The following is a 21,548-nucleotide window of genomic DNA, read 5'->3' on the forward strand; positions in this document are numbered from 1 at the left end:
AGTGACATGATTTACGAGTTATCTACTTTGATATTTCCATTAGTTAGTAAAATGAGTAGAAGAAACACACCTTTTTACATACTTTTGTACACAAACATTTGTTGACATACATGTCTCTTTTTGTAAACTGTCATGGTTGCTAATGTTTATTGAAGGTTGGCTTTTTGATAACAGACTGCACACTAGAGTCATCTTTATTCCTTGTGTTGTCCACAATACCTTTATAAATCTCGCATTTGGTTAATTGACTTTTTCGTGATTGTACCCTACAGTATGTTGCACCCTGATCCCAGTCCACTTTGGGGCATAACATTACTCACTTGTCATGCAATTCCCTTCATATTGTATAGCGGTACATAAGTCAAGTCTCAACTCTTTTTGAAAATATTGTTTATATGCAAAAAAATATGTTTAATCCCATATGGAATGCTTGAAAGTTCTGTTTTCTCTGAATTGAGGTACAGTGGAGAACTTTGGGCATACCAGCTGTAGTCCTCTATAGATAGAAAGGTCATCTTGGACATAAATTGAAGCTTATAAACTTGGGAGATTTTCATATACATTTGAGGCAGTGATACGTTTAATAAAATGCTTGCAATGATCACTTTTGATGACAATTTGTCAGGCGGACAGAATTTTTTTTGTCCTTTGGGTTATGTTGAGGGTGATATTTGACAGCAAAAAGACAGCAATCCCCAGAACCTTTTTCTGCTAGTTCCAGGATACACCATGCAAAATGGTAGGGTTATATGACCATTTATGCAGCTGCAGTACCTTAATATTCACAATTACATCATTCCACCAAAAGCTTTTCCCAAAAAGGGTGTTTTTTGGACCCTGAGACCAAACGGGGCCGAGTTGGGGGTGGCCGTTATTAACTTGTGATGGCCAAAGGTATAAAATAATAGGAAATAATAGTGAAAAAAAGGTAGCAAAAAACATCCCGAGGAGTGGACCTGGCTCCCGACCTAAATGTACTGCCTGACTGCCTGCCCTGCCTCTCCCTCCTGTGCAATTGAAACTCTCATAAACGTGCATCTTGTCGGTGATTGGCTGAAACAGTTTGTCATGTTTTATGGTCCAGGCTGGACCAAGTTGTTAAGTCAAGTTAAGTCTTGTTGCTGTTTTTGGAGCCTGGGGTGTCCACAGAGACCGCATTTTTTTTATTCAGGGCACAGGCAGCTAGCAGATGGTGAGGTAATGTTTGCAGTATGTGACAAAAAATGTTTTAGCTTAGAAACCACACAAGATTGCTTAGAGTGCCTTTAATATCTTGAATATATGAAAGATATATCTTACCAATTACTGATACCTAGCCTGACGAGCCAGACCCACATCAAGATGTAGGGTCTGGGGACTCACCATTCGCAGTGCTCATTCCGATGGGCGGGATAAACGGTTGTCTTTCAAATTCCCTCTGCACGCAATAGGATAGCGCTACAACTCATGAGTCCCATACATTTTCCCACCAGCGGAGCTAGATGGCTAGTTGTTCAAACTTTTGCCAACTTAAAAAAAAGCTTAACTCATGTCACGCAGTTCGCCAACAGAAACATCCATCTTCTTTGTTTTCAAGTAGCAGGGAATTCACACCGAACCGTCGTAACTCTGCCAACATTATGTTAAGCCTGCATACCGACTCTATACACGATGTGATTGATTACCTACAATATGTTGAAAACTTGGTGACACCCCCATGGAAGACAATGTGACTGTAATATATATACATATTATGCTCATATTTTTTTATTAACTCTTAACTGACTATTAATTTATCAATTACTTTAATTACAGGATGTGTTCACAGTATCACCACATTGAAATGAATCATAAGTACAACATTCTGCCCAAAAAAACACACAAAAAAACACAATCAAAGTGCAGATAGAAAAAGATAAAATAATGGTTTCACTGTGTTCCCTGTCTTATGCATTCAGAAATGTACAATCAATTCTGTTGATACAGTATATAAAACTAACCCTTTCAACAATAAAAACAAAAACAATGCTTGAACATTCTATTTGGTTCCCAATCTACTTCCTCTGCATTAAGATAACATATGGAATGTTAAAACGGAAGCCTTGTGGGGCCAACTATGATGCTCATAATGGAACTCTCTTGAAAGGGTCTATATAAAACTAACCCTTTCACCACCCATCCCACCTAATCCTCAAGTGTCCACCTTCCCCAGAGATGGATCTTTCTCCTGCCCAAAGCCTAAAGTGGCTCTGCGGAGACTTCGCTGATGCCACCAGAAGAGCCCAACCAGCATCAGCACACAGATGGCCAGCAGGATTGAGACAGCCACCAGCTCCCCGTGGTAGCTCTTGAGGGAAACGGCTTCACCGGCTGAGTTCAGAGCCTCGTTCTCCATCTGCGTGGTGATGATATATCCCTTCGGTTCCTGAGTTACAACGGTGTGGCCAGTTGTACTGTAAGTACGTGTCCTGGTAGTGTGGCCCGGGCTCTGCTCGGATGTTGGTGATGTCTTCCCAGCCGTTGTAGTCGGAGTGTGTTTACCTGACTGCGATGTGGTGTGTACGGTCGTGGGGTTGTTTTCTGAGATTCGCAGTTTCACTGAGACGATGGCCAACGTCTGCTCAAAGCCTCGCTCCACTGACATGCAAACATAACGCCCAACAGTGAGCAGACTGCCAGCGAAGACCAGACTGTTGTCTCCTGGCTGGAGGAAGATGGCGGGAGGCAGGAGAGTGTTGTTGGAGAACCTCCAGGTGAGAAGGGACTGGCTGGAGAGTGTTGGGCAGCGTAGCACTGTCAGTCTGTTGAGTTCCTGGTAGAGTTCAATTTCTGGAAAAGATTACAATCAGAATCAGACTTATTTGGCCAAGTGTGCTTGCTTTGGCTTTGGTTTCCAGGAGATGATGTTCTAGTAGTAATAACAATATAGTTACAATATATATGTATGCAATGTATGTATTCAATATACAGTATATGATATAACACCATTGACAATATTGTCCATTTTTAGATAATGAAAATCTGTGAGTAAATTAGAGCAAAAATTTGGTGATCGTAAATAGGCTTGGTTGTTGATTGGCCACTGTAGGAAATCCCCTACCTATTGCACTAAGAATTTCACACCTCTCCAGGTTATATGTGAAATTACTAATTTCACTACTAAAACAATGTTGCAAACATACCTTTGGGACCTTTCTCAGAAACAATAGTTTTACATTGTTCTGTTGCATTTCCGTGTTCCACATCTTGTTGCCTAAAAAAATGACAGGAAGGCATTTATAGATATCACTACAACAGAAAAGTACATTGTCCAGGCAGATCTTACATTTACATTTATTCATTTAGCAGACATTTTATTAATTTAGGAGACACTTTTATTCAAAGCAGCTACAGAAAGAGAATAATATTCTAGCTACAGTGCAGAGGAGACCTTAGCTAGGAATTACTTCTACATCTGTCAATACTATTATTACAAAGGATAAGAGTGCCAATATAAACACTAGTCCAAGTGTTGTAGGAGGACAGAAAGTGGTAGAAGGAGGTAGATTAGGAAAGAGAGGAAAGGTGCATGGTAAGTGTATGTTAGACCTAACTTTTGTTGCCTTTTAGATGGATATAATGGATGACTTCAAAAAGTAGAATCTGAGGCTTTGAGACAAAGTTGGGCTTATGCATAGATGACAAATTTGTTTAGGTGAAACTCACACATCAAGTGAGATGTTGGACACCCTGACACAGACTCCTTTGGTGGGATCCCACCCACAGAAGGGATCTCTGGCCAACACACATTCAGCACAAGTCTGATGAAAGGAGCAGTTAGACACTGGGACCTGAGATATTCCCTCAGGTGATCCCACAAACACCATACCCTGAGGAAGAGAAAAACACCCACACCCACAAAAGAATGAGGGTAAAGGATTAAGAGGCATTCTTTCAAACTGGACTCAAAGAATGGTGAACACCTGACTTTACTTACAGTAAAGTAACACAATGTAGTAACGTATTGGGTTCCCATTCAGCACTAAGAGGGTACCAAATTTGTCTAAAACCAACAAAAAGGGTCATGCTCCTACTGTACTTGTGACAACAATGTTACATAGTGCATTCTGGGCGCACATTGGAGAGATTACCTCAAAATTAGTTTGAAGCTTTAATTGTAAGGAAAAATAACTACATTGTATTGCTTTAATAGTTTGGTACCTATTTCCATATTGTCTGTGCAATATACAGCATGAAATGAGCTAAATTCAAAGTAGCAGCAGAAACGTACTGTGGAGGCTGACAGAATGATGTTTTTCACTGTTTGTGGAGATCTGAAGACTTGAATCTCCTCTATGATGTGGGGACCACTTTTCAACAGCACCACTTTGTGAAGGTATCCAGATTCTGACAAAAATAAATTAAAAAGGATTTAAAGAAAGTACAAAATATATGCAACATAAAATCTACTGTATATCACATAAAAATATAAACTTTTAACTTCGGGAATCATAATTTCAATCATATTCTTCTGTTTGTACACACCACTGAGTAAGTAAAGGACAGTATAGGCTTGACCATTGGCTGCCCGAGTCTGTTGACCCACTACACGACTGTATGTCTGGTCTGGAGATAAAAGAACCATTCTATTGTCCATCGTCTGCACATTCTTCTCAGTCAGAAAAGAATCTTTCACCAATTCCAAGTTCTGAGTGTTGTTCTTTGCCAAGCCACACTAACAAAACAAAACAAAACAAAACAAAAAACATAATATTATTTGGAAGCATGTAATTTCCGACATACACGGAAATGTGCTATTGGTAGGGGATTTCCCACGGCGGCCGATCAATAACCAAGCCTATTTCTCATTACACAACATGCTGTAAGATTCAACAACAATGCACAATTTGAGCTCCTATTTACTGTAAGGCACTGATCAAAAAGGCATTTGCAAGATCTAAAAAGACCACCTGTAATACAGAGTAAATGCACTATATATGTAAACTATAATGCCATCTATAATGTAAGCGACATTTTATTTTAGATTTAATTTATTTATCTTTTAGCATCATATGTATGGCATTGATTGTGTCCTCTCACCTTTCCAAACTGAACTTTTTTTTCAGTTTGAGGAGTATATCTATCACTGCTCCATTTCCTGTAGTTCCCTGAGAAGGCAGCCTTTATGTCCTGCAGCTTAAAAGCACACACTGCAGACACTCCTGAAGTCAGGGACCTGACGAGAAAGACCCAGGGGATCATTTTACTGTAGAGAATCTGTATCATTCTCTGTCCACCATTGACTGTATATTCTATATAATAGTCAATGCTGTCCAGAAGTTGCTTTCATTACAGGAAACTAGACTGTATGAGAGTAGGCTAAATGTAGTCCATAATATATATATACAACTCAGCCAACGGCTGCTGAGTTGGCGATCAAAATTAAGAGATCGCTACAAATTTGAATATGACCGTCAACTCGAATGTCACCGTAGTATGACATCAGAAAAATGTCAAATGTCAAAAATGTTCTGTTTTTTCCAGAGCTGTGTATATATATATATATATATATATACACACACACACACAATGTTTTTTATATTTGTCTGTTGTACCCAGCACCAAAAGTATGGATGTCAATGGCAGATGTCAGTTTTACAATACAAGGCTACAGAATTATACTGGCGTGACATAATGATGCTTTTAATCTGAGCTGGGGAACTGACCACTGAGATCTAAAGATGCCATAGAACATGAGGTCATCCGAGTAGTCTCCCTCCAAAGCAGGCAGTGGCACAATGTCATGGAGGATGTTAAACGGTAACTCATTTTCTTGCTGGCAGACAAGCTGAGCCTTAGCAAAGGTAGTCCAGCGTTTCTGCAGGGTATATTCCCCTCCAACATCATCCTACCACATGGACATCAAGTCAAGACTCAATTATGCTTTAAATATGATTTCCAACTAATTACAGTATGTGTTCACTATGAAATATGAACAGATGTCATTCAAAATATACATGGCCAAAATAGCAGGAAATCTTTACAAAATAGCAGCAAATCTTTGAAAAGCACTCATAACATATATTCATATTCCAGGACCAACTTCTCTAGATCACTTGGATTCTTAAGATAAGCACTAGAAAATAATACCATATGGTAAATACTATGATCATGTTATGGTATTTTTAGTCTTTAGTTTTACATTTCTTAATCTATTACTTTATTCCTTTTATTGTTCATTTGTATTGTAAATTGACATATTATGTTAATATGATAATATTATTGTACATCTTAAGTATCTTAGTTTGGGAGAAGGTGTTTCCACATTACATCTGAGTGCAGACAACAGGCACCCACCTTGCAGACCTGCGCCACTCGAGAGACAGTCAGCTTGTTGCTCATGAAGTTGTATTCATTACCGATTTCAGTGAAGAAAAAGTAGACCTTCTTGTCACCAGGTATGGCAGATGAACTGATGAAAGTTGGTTCTGAGATAGAAATCCGAGAGAGAAAGAGAGAGAGAGAGAGACCGCAGCACAGGCAATTTGGAAGGTAAAAACATCACCATGTGGAAAAGCTGATGTTGTCTGCTATTTTATGAGGTGGTCTTCAAACAAACCTTGTAGAACTTTCACAGGGTTGTCAAGACTCACGTCCACTCGACCATTTCTACTAAGGAAACGTGATACACTTGGTGTCTTTCTCATAAAATCTGAGATCGTAGCAACATACATCTCACCATCTGTGGGGGGTCAGAGTTGAAAAATGGTTTCTTATCTGAGGATTGTCAGCCAGAACACAGAGAAGGAGGATTCATAGCTGAAAACTAGCTGGCTATTATTTTGCTTTGCCTTAATCTACCCACCAACTGAAATGGCTGCATTTCTTTCCACTGGAGTGAATGGACAGTGACCTTTGGCCACTGCTGGTTTTCTCAGACGCGTCAACGTTTCAATATCCTAGGTGGTGGGAGGGATAGAGAGAAGAAGAAGGGAGGAGAGAAAGAGATAAAGAAACAAAAGCGAAAATCAGACTTGTCAAATGCAGAGATAAAACCATAAGTTGGATACTGTGCAAGGTTGAATAAAGAGTCTCACAATGACTGTGTCCTGAGGCTGGAAGGCATGGGTCCCACACACATACAGATGGGTAGCATTGAGAAGTCCCAGCACAGGGATATAGTTGTGGCAGTTCAGCTGGGAGAACACATAGTTTTCGTCATTCTTATGGCTAGATGAAATTCTAGAACCTTATTAAAAAAAGTGATAATATTGGCTGACAGAAGAGCAAATTACCATGTCTTTACTACCCAATTTCTTTTGGCAATTAGCAACATCCTTTGTAGGTGGTGTCCATTCAAGCTGAGGCGTAGAGACATAAGAAGATATCATAATGCACACAATAAGGACAAGTACACAACATGTTTGTTAGGGACTGTACGATATTTAGCGGGGAGGGCCGGTCGCCAGACGATCGGGTTAAAAATGTTCTGCCTGGCCCTCCCCCCTGGTCAAATTTTTTTTTCCAGGGGCCTCCCCCCGGCTCAAAAAAATTCTCCTAGGCCCTCCCCCCTACGTGAATCAAATAAAACTGGTCGAAAAATTACGTTTACAAGGTTAAAACGGCACACATACACACACACGGGGCTACAAACCAGTGTTGCGCGGGTTTGGTCACAAGCGGCCCGCGGTCGCCCGATATTTTAATCAACCCGACCGCAACTCGGATCGCGAATATTAATTAGGACAAAATTAATTAGGACAAAATTACCCGACCCGCGATCCGACCCGCTTATTTACAAAATGTGTGCTTTTAGTTATAGCCTGCATGCAGTAGTCCATTTCTGTAAAACAAACTAATTTATTTGCAGTAGAACTACACGCAGGCATGCAGGACATAATGTTTGCGCAGGAGAGAGAATGAGAATAAGAGCGCAAGCACGCACGCAACCACCAAGGATTAGAACACTAGGATAAGATTTGGCCATGGACATACTTCTTTCGAAAATAGAAATGGGGAGGCAAGGTAGCCTAGGCAAGAGAGATAGGCTACATTGCTGGTCTAAACGTTAGCGTAAGAACTGGTTTAAAATGCTGAATGAAGCACAAAGCTTTACTAAAGCACACCAACTGTTTAAAGACACAAACACAACGAACTAAGGTAACTTTTATGCATGCGCGAACCTATACATACCGGTAGAGAGCCGGCTGTGTAGTCTGTGCCATAAGATTTATTCCTGCAGGCTGCCCGTTTCAGCTGTCATACTTTTAAATGGCTTCGCACGAAGTAGGCCTACATAGACCATAACTTGTACTATACTGTCATCTTCTTTAAGAACTTTTCCCAATATTTCCCATAGCCTATATCGCTTTTCCTGAAGGGGTGTCTTTATTATTTTAACTCGCGTCTTCAGCTTCTTTACTGTTGACTTACTGTATTGATGCTTTACTGTATTGATGCTAGCCTTCTCGTGATATTTTAAGTAGGCCTATTTGTAGAAAATATATATTTAATTCATTTTAACTGACCCGCCCGCAAATGACCCGAATATCATTAAAATATTTAGTTTATGACTAATAACCGCGGGTGACCTGCAAGCTTACGAGGAGAGTTGTGGGAGATTCAGGTAGGGTTGCGACTTTTTGGACTCGCCCACTCTGTCAAAGAGACGTGAATCATGTTTTGGCCTACAAACCTTTTAAAATATCGAAAACGGATCATTGAGCAGGGGAAAAAATATCATGGATCAGGAAAAAATAATTATGACCGCCGCTAGCGAAGCGGTCATATAGGGATTGTCAAAAGTTTTTTTTTTTTTTTTTTTCGTCATCTACTTCCTGAATTTTTGGTCAACGATACCCGGGACACCGAACCACCGGGGCACATGAAATTTGGTGGGTATGTAGCCCCACTAGACTTTTACGGAAAAATGTTGTTTCGTCCAGGGGTCCACTCCCCCCGTGCTGGGCCCCCCGAACCGCAAAAAAAGCAGTTTTTCCTAAATAACTACCTGAACCGTGGCACCGAGGATGAAGAATCTTTTATGGTATGGTATGTTGGTCTCAAGGGCCCACATCAATCTGGCCCATAATCACTCATTTGTGATTTGCACCCCCCCCGGTAAAAAATGAAAATGCTATATTATTCTGCTTTATTCCCTCTATCTTCAGTTAAGATGTTCAGAACTGCACCAAATTGTATATGTATGATTGACCTGGCATTCTCTGGGGGTATGCCAAGTTTCGTAGAATTTCATCCATGGGGGGGTCTTTAAAAAATAGATTGTGTGTAGTTATTAGCCGTAGTGGGTAGTGGTAGTTGATATTGTTTTCATTACGGCTGTCTGTTTAATTGCGCTTAGACTGGCCTTGGTGTCGTGAGTTTTTAGAGGGGGTGGTGTTTTTAAGTGTAGCTGGACTAAGTAGATTGTTAACGTTAGCTTTACTGAACTCAACTGGTTTTTTTCTGGAGCTGCGTCCGCACTTGCTGTAAGTTTTAATTGTATGGGAGTCTCGTGTTGTTAAGGGATTTGTTTATGTAGTTGTCATAGTTACAAGTTGGTAAACTAGTTATTAGCCGTAGTGGGTAGTGGTAGTTGATATTGTTTTCATTACGGCTGTCTGTTTAATTGCGCTTAGACTGGCCTTGGTGTCGTGAGTTTTTAGAGGGGGTGGTGTTTTTAAGTGTAGCTGGACTAAGTAGATTGTTAACGTTAGCTTTACTGAACTCAACTGGTTTTTTTCTGGAGCTGCGTCCGCACTTGCTGTACGTTTTAATTGTATGGGAGTCTCGTGTTATGTAGTTGTCATAGTTACAAGTTGGTAAACTAGTTATTAGCCGTAGTGGGTAGTGGTAGTTGATATTGTTTTCATTACGGCTGTCTGTTTAATTGCGCTTAGACTGGCCTTGGTGTCGTGAGTTTTTAGAGGGGGTGGTGTTTTTAAGTGTAGCTGGACTAAGTAGATTGTTAACGTTAGCTTTACTGAACTCAACTGGTTTTTTTCTGGAGCTGCGTCCGCACTTGCTGTAAGTTTTAATTGTATGGGAGTCTCGTGTTGTTAAGGGATTTGTTTATGTAGTTGTCATAGTTACAAGTTGGTAAACTAGTTATTAGCCGTAGTGGGTAGTGGTAGTTGATATTGTTTTCATTACGGCTGTCTGTTTAATTGCGCTTAGACTGGCCTTGGTGTCGTGAGTTTTTAGAGGAGGTGGTGTTTTTAAGTGTAGCTGGACTAAGTAGATTGTTAACGTTAGCTTTACTGAACTCAACTGGTTTTTTTCTGGAGCTGCGTCCGCACTTGCTGTAAGTTTTAATTGTATGGGAGTCTCGTGTTGTTAAGGGATTTGTTTATGTAGTTGTCATAGTTACAAGTTGGTAAACTAGTTATTAGCCGTAGTGGGTAGTGGTAGTTGATATTGTTTTCATTACGGCTGTCTGTTTAATTGCGCTTAGACTGGCCTTGGTGTCGTGAGTTTTTAGAGGGGGTGGTTTTCCGCGTGATCAATTAGGACTAGCATTTAAAGTGGTTATTGTGCTGGAGCGTCAGTGGAGGCGTCAGCGCTCGTGTGCAGCCGTCCTCGTGTGAAGACTTACTCGTGTCAAGACGAATCGAGTCTACCTGCGACGAGTCCACCGAGCAAGGACACAAGCAAGGCACCTCTCAGATAAGTTTCACTCTTGTCTCACAATTGTCTTGTTAGCTGACAATCCTTCTAATAATGTGCCTTCAACATATCCCTGTATCCGGTCAGGTTAATAAGCGTACTGGTGTTGAAAGGCAACAATCAGTTCAGCAGGCTTGTCCTACTTTTTCTGTAGGGTTGTGGAATTGCCAATCTGCAGTGAATAAAGCGGACTTCATTCCTGCTCTGGCCTCACAGTTATCTCTTCAATTGCTTGCGCTTACAGAGACGTGGATTAGGCCGGAGAATACTGCCACGCCTGCAGCGTTGTCGACCAGTTATGCTTTTTCGCATACCAGTCGTTCGTCTGGTAGAGGAGGCGGGACAGGCTTTCTCGTCTCTGATGATTGGAGGTTTACACAGTTGCTGCCTGCTCAGGTCCACAACTCGTTTGAATATCATGCCATCATGATAACTGAACCATACAAATTATACTTGGTGGTTATTTATCGCCCTCCAGGACAACTTGGGAACTTTGTGAACGAGTTGGACATTCTACTGTCTGCTATTCCAATGGATGCATGCCCATTATTAATCCTTGGCGATTTTAATATTCATTTGGATAACTCGTCTGCAATTGACTTCCTGTCCTTACTCTCCTCATTTAATATCACACGTGTCCACAGTCCTCCTACTCACAAGGCTGGTAAAGATCTTGATTTAATTCTGGTACGTAACTGTAATACAGACAACGTTTTGGTTAATCCATTACATGTATCGGATCATCACTTTATCAGATTCTCTGTGCGTCTCCTGGATAACCCAGCAGCTCCTCCTCCGATAATTTCGTTCCGGCGTAATCTCAGAAGCCTCTCAAGTGACCATTTTGCAACATTAGTAACATCTGCTTTACCTACTCCTAGCTCATTCTTGACACTTGAGGTTAATGACGCTACAAAGACTCTCTGCTCTACACTGGCATCTTGTCTGAATGCAGCATGTCCTCTTTCCTCAAGACCTACTCGTTCTAAACCTCGCCATCCATGGCTGACGAACAGTATAGTCTCAGTACGAAAGGAACTTAGAGCTGCTGAGAGGAAATGGCGTAAATCCAAAGATGTAAATGATCTTAGTAACTACCAGTCTTTGCTGTCATCCTTTTCATCCACTGTTACACTTGCAAAAAAGGCATTCTATCAAAGCAAGATTGAGAGCGCCACTGACAGTAGACAACTTTTTTCTACTTTCAAATCTCTCCTCAATCCTCCACCACCACCATCAACTACTTCACTGTCAGCAAATGACTTTGCAACATTTTTCACTGAAAAAGTTGCTAAAATAAGTGCTCAGTTTGATGCTCCTATAAGGAGGGCTTTGCCTTGTGTTAGTATGACCCCATCATTTGACTCTTTCTCTCCTCTTGATGAGGAAGCAGTCTCTCAATTGCTTCAGCGATGTCGTCCAACAACATGCCCATTAGATCCTGTCCCGTCCACTCTTCTACAGTCTATCTCACCCGCTGTTCTACCAGCAGTCACACATGTATTTAATGCTTCTCTCAGTTCTGGAATAGTTCCTTATTCTTTTAAACAGGCTAGGGTTACACCTCTGCTAAAGAAAAGTACACTTAATCCAACTGAGGTGAAGAACTACAGACCTGTCTCCCTTCTTCCTTTCTTGTCAAAGGTTTTGGAGAAAGTGGTCTTCAAGCAAGTTTGTGACTTTCTTCATCAGAATAATCTACTAGACCCTATGCAGTCTGGTTTCAAGAGTGGTCATTCTACTGAAACTGCTCTTCTGTCTGTGACTGAAGCATTGAGAGTAGCTAAGTCCTCTGCTCAGTCATCAGTATTAATTCTACTAGATTTATCTGCAGCCTTTGATACTGTTAACCATGACATTCTCCTATCTATACTATCTGAACTGGGAATTTCTGGAAAAGCTCTTGACTGGTTTGAATCTTACCTTAAAGGGCGTTCTTTCAACGTGTCTTGGCAGGGACAGGTATCTAAGTCTCATGCCCTCACCACAGGTGTGCCTCAGGGATCAGTATTAGGACCCTTGCTTTTCTCTATTTACACCACTTCCTTAGGTGATACCATTCGCTCCCATGGATTTGACTATCACTGTTATGCAGACGACACTCAACTTTACCTGTCTTTCCCACCTGATGACTCTAGTGTTTCCCACCGGATTTCTGCATGCCTTAAGGATATTTCAGCCTGGATGAAAGATCGGCACCTTCAGCTTAATCTCTCAAAAACAGAGTTTTTGGTGTTTCCAGCTAAAACAGCTATTCCCCAACAGATTAACATCCAGCTTGACTCAACTTCACTGACCCCAACTAGATCGGCACGAAACTTGGGCGTTGTAATTGATGACCGACTTAACTTCTCTGAGCATATAGCTTCTATTGCAAAATCATGCCGGTTTATGCTTTACAACATTAGGAAGATCAGACCTTATCTGACACAAGATTCCACACAACTTCTTGTTCAGACCATGGTCATCTCTAAGCTGGACTATTGTAATTCACTATTAGCTGGCTTACCCGCTTGTGTAACAAGATCATTACAGCTGATTCAAAATGCTGGAGCACGCCTGGTCTTCAATCAGCCAAAGAGGACACATGTAACTCCTCTCCTAGTTACTCTCCATTGGCTCCCTATAGTAGCCAGAATTAAATTTAAATCTCTCACTTTGGCCTATAGGACACTAACTAGATCTGCTCCTAGTTATTTTAATTCAATAATCAAGCCTTACATCCCCAACCGCCCACTGCGGTCTTCTGGTGAGCGTATGTTGTGTCGACCAGTCATAAAAACTGGGTCTAATTCCAGACTCTTTTCTTCAGTGGTTCCATGTTGGTGGAATGAACTGCCCAGTGCTCTCCGTTCCTGTGGTAGTTTTGGGTCGTTTAAGAGGGGTCTAAAGACATTCCTATTCAACATATACTTAGTTGTTTAAGCGCTTATGTGTTATGGTTTATATAATGTTGTTTTATTTTAATTGGGCTGTTAATTAATTTGACATTATTGTTTATTATTGATATTCTCCTTAATGTAGTCTTAGCATGTTATTGTTTTTATATTATTGATTGAATTGACATTATTGTTTTATTATTGCCTTTCCCCTTTTTTACATTGCTTTTTTATTAGGCTATTGATTGAATTGATATTATTGTGTACTACAACTATTCTCCTTACTATATTTGACCTAGATTTTAATCTGTTCCCTGTTCATTTTTAAATATTATTATGTTGTTTTGTATTTATATGTCGCTTTGGACAAAGGCGTCTGCTAAATCCATAACCATAACCATAACCATAACCATAACATTTAGTGACTGTACACTCATTGGCCTGTAGATGGCGGTGCACACATATACACATGCACACACACACAGGCACCCACATACTATCGGTATTACAACGGCCGATACATAATTACAAATTCAGTAGGATTAAAAGAAAGCCAAAATAAATATTCATCATCATCATCATGGCTGCATTTCCAGTATTGGCGATAAGTAGTCGTTTGTCCACTAGATGGCGCATCGTTGCAGTGAGACGTAATTTTGTTGGAAGTTAAACGTGGGTTGGAATAACAATGGACGCTTCCTACAAGGACTATAGTTTACCGCAGAGAACGTCTAATAAGGATAGGATGATGTTCACATGAAATGTAATTCCCATTTCTTCTTGAAGCCAAAATAAATCTGAGGATGTTTATCGGACATGCTTGGTTTTTACTGCAGGTACGTTAATCTTATAATATCAATAAGGACCTAGGCAATGTTACCGTTAGCGTTGGTTGAGTGATGGAGGCCAATTTGATTGATTGCATTTGTAGAAAACTATAAATGCGGTTATACCAAGCAAATTGATAGCAGCACTGTAATTGTATCTTTCGACTGTCATTTGTTGCACGTGCTACAAAAATCATTCTGTGCAATGGAAGATTTACCAACGTTACACCGGTCTGATAGAGTTTTGCCTATACATGCGTGAGACTGAGACGCCTGTTTATTTTGTTTGAAATGCGTGCAGGGTGTGAGAGGGGAATCGATGTGCTTTGATTCCAGCTTGGTTGTAGTCTGTGAAATTAAAAAGCACGTGTGTGTGAAGTATCCAAACAATGACACCTTCATTTCATTATGGCTGCTTTAGCAACACACCTTAAGCTACTGTGTAGGCTAGTGGGTCCCATTTAGAAGTGGCTACTTCATTCGCGCTTTCCTTGACTCATGGAGCTGCCTGAATTTTATTACAACTTTTCGCCACGATATGGCAATTTAAGTCCGCTGTAAGGCGTAAGCCATTGGTTTCCAAAGGAGATTTTATTTGTGTCGCCAGCATAGACTATTAACAATTTATGTTGTAAATAGGCATACCTTATAAGCCTACCTGTAGCTTAGGGAAGCTAACAGCTTTCTATTTGGATCTAGTTTGTTAGTTACAGTTTTGTCATAACTCCCTGATGCATTTTTGCATTTAGAATAGCCAGAGCGTGAACAATATCGGGTGCTATGGACTAGGCTTGGTGAACCCAGCCTGATCTGCCTGCAATTTATTTTTTGATTTCTTAAAAGATTGAGTTTGGTCTGGTGACAGCCAGACTAGCCATGGACCTCAGTTACACAATGCAAGGGAACATGAATCAGCCTATATTTGCACGAACAATAACGGACAACAGCTCTTCAACTTTGGCCCGTTAAAATGTGTATGAACAGTCTAGCGACGCATTTCATCAAGGCCCATTTGGACATGTCAGTTATTTGCACCACTAGATGTAAAACAGCATTTCGTTTCAGACTACTGTTACTTAATTTGTGCATTAACAATAACGTTTCAGACTACTGTTACTTAATTTGTGCATTAACAATAACGTTTCAGACTACTGTTACTTAATGTGTGCATTGACAATAAAGTAGGCTATTACATGAACTAAAGATGACTAAAATCGTATGTAGAAGAAGAAACATTCACAAAAAAATCCATCCATCCAAAAATGACCTTTGTTTTTGATAGCTGTTGAAAACGGCATGGAACTGACAGAGATGTTTTTGTAAATAAATAAATAAACAAATAAATAAATAAATAAATAACATTATGCTGATACCTTTTGCTTTTCCCAAATACAATGTAGCCTACAGGTGTAAGTGACCTTTCATCAATCCAGTTGCAATGGATGAACTGTGATGAACTGCCCTACTTAGGATTGTTTAGAGATTTTAAAGGTTTTATAACAATGCTACATCTTCTTTGGCTATTCTACAATCTATTCACCTTTTCAGCACCAGTAGGCTACTTTCTGTGCAGCCGCACACACACACTCAGGCATGCCAAACAAGCATACACAAAAGTTTCAAGAGTGGGGGATGGAGTAAAATATGGAGACAAATTGAAGTGTGATTTATTTTCGCGGAACGGATGTACAGGACTGAGCGGCGGTCATATTTTGTACCGCTATGCGGTACATCTAGTTTTCCTCGGGGCCCCCCCCCCCCCCGTAAATATCGTACAGTCCCTTAATAGGCTATGTTATGATATGTTATGTTATGTAATAGGTGATGTAAATTTAGTAGGCCTACTGTCAGTACTAAACAGTTTAGTTTAGACACAAGCAGGACTCCCACCAAATGATATCCTGACGTCGTCATACTCATTAGACATGAATTTGAGTCTGATATAGGCTACTGCTCCATTGGGATGTGATTATGGTGCGTGTTTCAACCGATACAGGGGTTCTTCTTCTCCACAAATGCATTAACGGTGCTCTAAGCGATGCCACGCGTTCTTTAGGCTAAAACATTTTATGTCACTTACTGCAAACATCACCTAACCAACCGCTAGCTGTCTGTGTCCTGAATACACTGTAAAAAAAAAAAAAAAAGCGATCTCTGTGGACAGCCCAGGCTCCAAAAACGGCAACAAAAACAACCTAGGCAAACCTAGCCCATAAAAACATAACAAACTGTTCAAGCAAATCACAGAAGAGATGTGCGTTTAGGAGTTTCAATTGCATGGGAGCAGCACGGGAGGTAGGGGGATGAAGTAGCGAGCTAGCTCTCTGTTGAGTCAACAGAAGTGATGTTACCCAGCATCGCTTGGAGTTTTCTGGTTATTGCCTTGTCAATATCTTGTACAACAGATGTGATGGCAAAATCTAAATGTCTACCTATTAGGGGTGTAACGGTTCATGTATTCGTATTGAACCGAAACGGTACGGGCGTCACGGTTCGGTGCATGAATTTACACGGAGAATACACGGTATAAAAATACATAAAACTCGTGTGCGGATTAATTAATGTCATGCGCAATTACTGTTAAGTAGCGAGAGTTACGGGAGTTCTTTAGCGACACCTAACGCTAATCTGTAGGTCGTCAGTCGAGTCCGTCAGTCATTAGCAGCACTAAGGTTAGACCCACAAGAGTTAGAGGATCCGCTGGTCTCTTTAAGATCGCAAGTTTGAGAACTTCAGTTACAGTAACGTTAGTACAGGCGAAAGAGTGGTGGATAAGATGAAACTGTGTCGGCGTTGTTCAGCAGTTGTTGGGTATGTGAGTGGAAAAAATGCTACACATATTCGAAGCCATCACCCAGATGATGTAGGCTACCAATCACTGAAACGAGGGGGAAAAAAACTTCCCCTGCGCTTCAGCAGCCTTTGGATACACATACAAATAGGGCCAAAACCTATGGCTTAAATTAAATGATTTCGTAATGACAGAAAGCTATGTAAATGGCGTGGTAATTACCTTTATGTTGGGGTAACTTGTAACTTCTCACATGAGGAGCTGGTAGTGTTAAGTGCATAGACAGTAAAATAAAGTGACAACGCTAACCAGGCTAATAAACAAACCATGCTACGGTGAGTTAACGTCAAAGGGCAAAGTCACGTGACTTCTAGTTGTAGTCTGTTTATGAAATGAAAGGAGCAATTTCGTTTTTTTTAAAAAGGCAAAATAGTGTGATATTTTCACAGTTAGTAGGCTAGATTATTACTTTACACACAATGAAAAATATTGAGGCAAATTGTAGACCCTTCCATATACAACTAAACACAGATGTTGAAGGTCTTGCTTAAGTGGATTTTTAAAAATTATTTTTCTATGTAATTTGCACTTTCAGAAATAAGAGATACTGTAGGCCTATTTTCAGTTTTATAGCTGATTGTCTTATTTTGTTTACAAGTTACAGATGGAGTCTGGGTACTTATTGTACTGTTTAGCCTACATCTTACACACTTCAGGCTGTTGCAGATAGCTCAGGGAAGAGACTGTATGACACTAGGTGGTACAGCCTGAGACATGCACAATAAAACAAAAATGCTTTCTGCATTTTTGTTTTGCTTTTCCCTCCATTGTACCGAACTCGTACCGAACCGTGATGTCCGAACCGAGGTATGAACCGAACCGTGACTTCTGTGTACCGTTACACCCCTACTACCTATTAGCAACAGCGTTTTTGTTAGGAAGAACCGGGAAGAATGAAACACTAAGTCTTTGTATTTAAATGTCACTAACAAAGACATACTGAAAGCTAATATTTTGTTACTAGCAACTTACATCTGTCCTCTGTCAAACACAGTTGCATTTTCAGCTCTGAACAAAACCGTTCACGAGTTCTGGTCCGAACCGTGACTCCGAACAGCTATGGTTTGTGCATAGTTGCTCCACAACGGAACAAGTCCAGACCGAACTTCCCGACCTCAAATGTTGTGGGCGGGGCTCAATTCAGCTGGCATCCAGGCTAAAAAAATGATGCAGTATAAGAACACATAGAAAGGATGTACTGCTTCCAGCACTTGTGACAGTCAGTCTAGTATGTGTCTTGTTTTTGACTACTATCTGACTTTTGCTCTCTGGATTTTACCAGTCTTGTATTCCTGTTTGGATTGGTTGATTTGGATTATGAACTAATAACTCCGGCCCGCCGAGCATTTTCATCCGGCCCGCCGAGCATTTCATTTGGTTATCAGGCTGCTCGCTATTTTTTCCCTGCGATAGAGACGACGTTGGTTATAGCCTTACTGCAAACTGCTTTTCACTCTCCTTAGAGAACGTTTGCAATGTCAATGTCAAAACATCATGTTAAATAGAGATAACATCATGTTAAACTAAGTTAACTCTTAGTTATCTCCTTTGCAGCAGATCTAACGTGAACATTATCCGATCCATTTAATTGGGAACAGAGCCATATAAAGGTACCTTTATATGGCTCTGATTGGGAATTCGTCTGCACTCACGAGAGAGAGCTGTAGGTTCCAGCTGGCTTGTCATTGTTAATAATTGATATCTCTTTCTTATAAGAAACTTTTAAAAGGAAATCATGAAGGCAACAGTAGTTCCCACTACTGACCATTTAAAAACTGTGAGAGGGCCCAGCCGTAGGTACAGCACTAGCCATAGCGGAGCAGGCAGAAGATCATTGAGAAATAAACGTGAATTAAAGCGACTGTCTTAAAGCGACAGTGCACAATGTATACATTTGTTAAACAGCATAAAATTAGCAGTATTTTTAAGCAATTCATATTTTAAAATAAATACTTTTCATACTAAATTATAGGCTATATTTTTTTATATAAAAAATTTATGTATGTGTCGTGGGGGGGGGGGTCGGGGAGGGTGGTTGTTATAATAATAATAATTTCATTATTTATTCAGATGAAAATCTTAGTGAGCCAGACATTTTCCATTCAAACAGGATGTTTGTCCATTTTATACCCACCTTTTGTTTCAGAGTTAGAACTCCGGACTGATGTGCATTCAGTGTGAGGACAGCATCACGTGCACCCACATACAGAGTGGCACCATCGTCACTTAGCAATAGGGTGGTTGCATTTTCAACATCAGAGAAATGAGCTGTAACTCTGACAGAACTTCCTGTAGCAGAGGAAACAAAAGCACAACGTTTTTCAGTCTTTTTGAGAGGCATGTGAAAAATTATGAATATATACAGTATAGCTCTTGACAGTCAAAACACAGGTTTTTGCCAAATGCAAGTTTTGGCTGAAAATGGAAAGACAGAAGTATCTCCATTAACGAAATACAAATGTAATTTTTGTGCAGCAGTCACACTCAGTTCAGCTACCTTTTCTCATGCAAACGAATTGGGTGCATGCAACGTGTTCAGATCTCTAGCATAACCCTATCTATATTTATAGAACATTCAAACCACATCTATGTTTGTAGGAAGTGTCTTACAGATGCAACTGTGGTTAAGAAGATCATTTGTTTGTTTTTGACAATGACATTGACCTAATATCACAGGACAGACACACAGAGAAACACCAACATACAGTACACACACACACAGAAAGTCAGGTCAGTGGAGACATCTTTTTGACATGTTCCACTGGCATATTCTGGGCATCAGGAGATGGGGTATATCCTTTTGCTTCTTCTGGATCGTGCAAGTGCCCTTGTGGTTTCAGCTCATTTTAAGTCATGTCGTGACAGAACGAAGCACAAACCTCTGACCGCAATTTGTAATGTTGGCAGTTGGCACACAACTTATCTACCAATAGTGAGCATCTGACATTATGTTGGGGATATTCCCTTTGGTCCACATATGGTCCAGGGTACATTTTACTGAGCAGTAGGCTTGAGAGGCTATAATTCATCATTCAACTTTTTTTAAAAGTATGGGCAATGTGGCATTACATGAACAAGTAATTGTTTGGGTAGCGGTTTTCTGGGTAGGTCCAAAGTAAGAAAGGGACTATTATCAATGTTAAAGGGGTGGTAATAGCATTGACAGTGAAAAGTCATTGATCTACATTGCTGTTCTACGCATCCTGCCATATTCTTTCATCACCCACAGATAAAGAAAAATCTTTTTCTTGAGAGAACAGCTTTCAAATGACACATCCACTCCAGATGAGGGAAAGAAGCCACAACTAGTCTACTCTACTGTAGGTCCTTTGCCATGTCCACTTTCTATGTAAAAGTACCTCTTTTGCAAGAGATCGCATTAAAGCACATTAAAGGGAAGTTTCAAATATTTCCACATCTTTCAGCCCGTATTATGTACTTTTATCTTTTGCATTTTGACCTACGACACACATTTTACTCATCTCTTTTCAGTTAAAAAATGTAACAAGAAATGTTATATAATGTCAATAGGTAAGGTCTTGACTCACCGTTGTCATCAATAGGGAAAGAGATACGAGGAGTAAGTCTGCCATGGGATGCTGTTATACACGTGAGCCCCACGATGACTACAGCCATCCAGAATTTGGCCACATGAGCCATGCTGAACCAAACTCCAGTCTCGTAATCAGCTCCTTCCAGATAAAAACTTTAGAGATAAGTTTTAAAAACCTTAAAGTTACTGTACCGATTTGAGGAATGGCACTTGTAGTAGTTTATCACAATCCTGAGCCTGGTAAGTTTATATAGAGGGTCTATAGACTGCTCTGCAGTGTAGAGCGGTACTGCGATAGCATCAGATGAGGAAGGAAGATGGTTGAGCACTTTTTTTTTTGTAATTCACAGGAGGCCAGGCAACCAGAGAGTGGTGACAGGTTTCAGTGATGACTACACCTATTGACATTTAAGCTATTTTTTGTAAGGCACATACTTTTTCACATATTTTTACTGAAGCCCATCATTTATGAGGTGAACAACTTGACTGACATTTTGAACCTTGTAGAAATACAATATTTAGATACTTTAAGGGGAAATAACTGAATATATGAATGTAATTATAGCTTTTGGTTTGTACAGTTTTTGAGTTAATCTATTCCTTTGAGAGTTGAGATTTTAGACTGTAACAGTAATTTGTAGAGGTTAGTTGGTTATTCATACATCTTTTTGTGAAACATGACATCATATCCTGACATTCTTTGTCGTATTCACTTCCACATTCTCTGAGCTGAACCAATGATTTTCTGAAAATACAGCCATCTCTTGCAAACTATATTGCTTTTTAACAAGTCTGCTAATCTTCACAGTTAACCT

General features: G+C 40.2%; 1 protein-coding gene across 1 annotated transcript; it reads right to left on the reverse strand.

The window, feature by feature from the left end:
- Positions 1–1,299: 1,299 nt before the first annotated feature.
- sema4aa (sema domain, immunoglobulin domain (Ig), transmembrane domain (TM) and short cytoplasmic domain, (semaphorin) 4Aa) lies at positions 1,300–21,050 on the reverse strand. Its single transcript, XM_076280373.1, has 14 exons — positions 20,729–21,050; positions 19,315–19,469; positions 7,254–7,319; positions 7,056–7,154; positions 6,824–6,917; positions 6,578–6,700; positions 6,316–6,446; positions 5,685–5,866; positions 5,059–5,194; positions 4,504–4,693; positions 4,250–4,365; positions 3,685–3,848; positions 3,162–3,232; positions 1,300–2,808 (listed from the first exon to the last, which is right to left on the reverse strand). Exons 1-14 carry the CDS (start codon positions 20,838–20,840, stop codon positions 2,171–2,173), a joined length of 2,277 nt encoding a protein of 758 aa, XP_076136488.1. The 5' UTR covers positions 20,841–21,050; the 3' UTR covers positions 1,300–2,170.
- Between the last annotated feature and the right edge of the window lie 498 nt (positions 21,051–21,548).

This window comes from Alosa pseudoharengus, unplaced genomic scaffold, assembly GCF_046254945.1.
Source record: "Alosa pseudoharengus isolate Yale_2024_CS ecotype anadromous, Long Island Sound unplaced genomic scaffold, YU_APseudo_1.1 YU_APseudo_1.1_scf_12, whole genome shotgun sequence".
Classification (NCBI taxonomy): Eukaryota; Metazoa; Chordata; class Actinopteri; order Clupeiformes; family Clupeidae; genus Alosa; species Alosa pseudoharengus.

Bases quoted from the DNA above. Each gene is read 5' to 3' on its own strand.
- sema4aa (XM_076280373.1), bottom strand. From the start codon at position 20,840: ATGGCTCATGTGGCCAAATTCTGGATGGCTGTAGTCATCGTGGGGCTC. The intron at 19,470-20,728 runs GTGAGTCAAGAC...CCTCTGCTACAG, and splicing joins TTTCCCTATTGATGACAACG to GAAGTTCTGTCAGAGTTACA. The intron at 2,809-3,161 runs GTATGTTTGCAA...AATCTTTTCCAG, and splicing joins TTCTGAGAAAGGTCCCAAAG to AAATTGAACTCTACCAGGAA.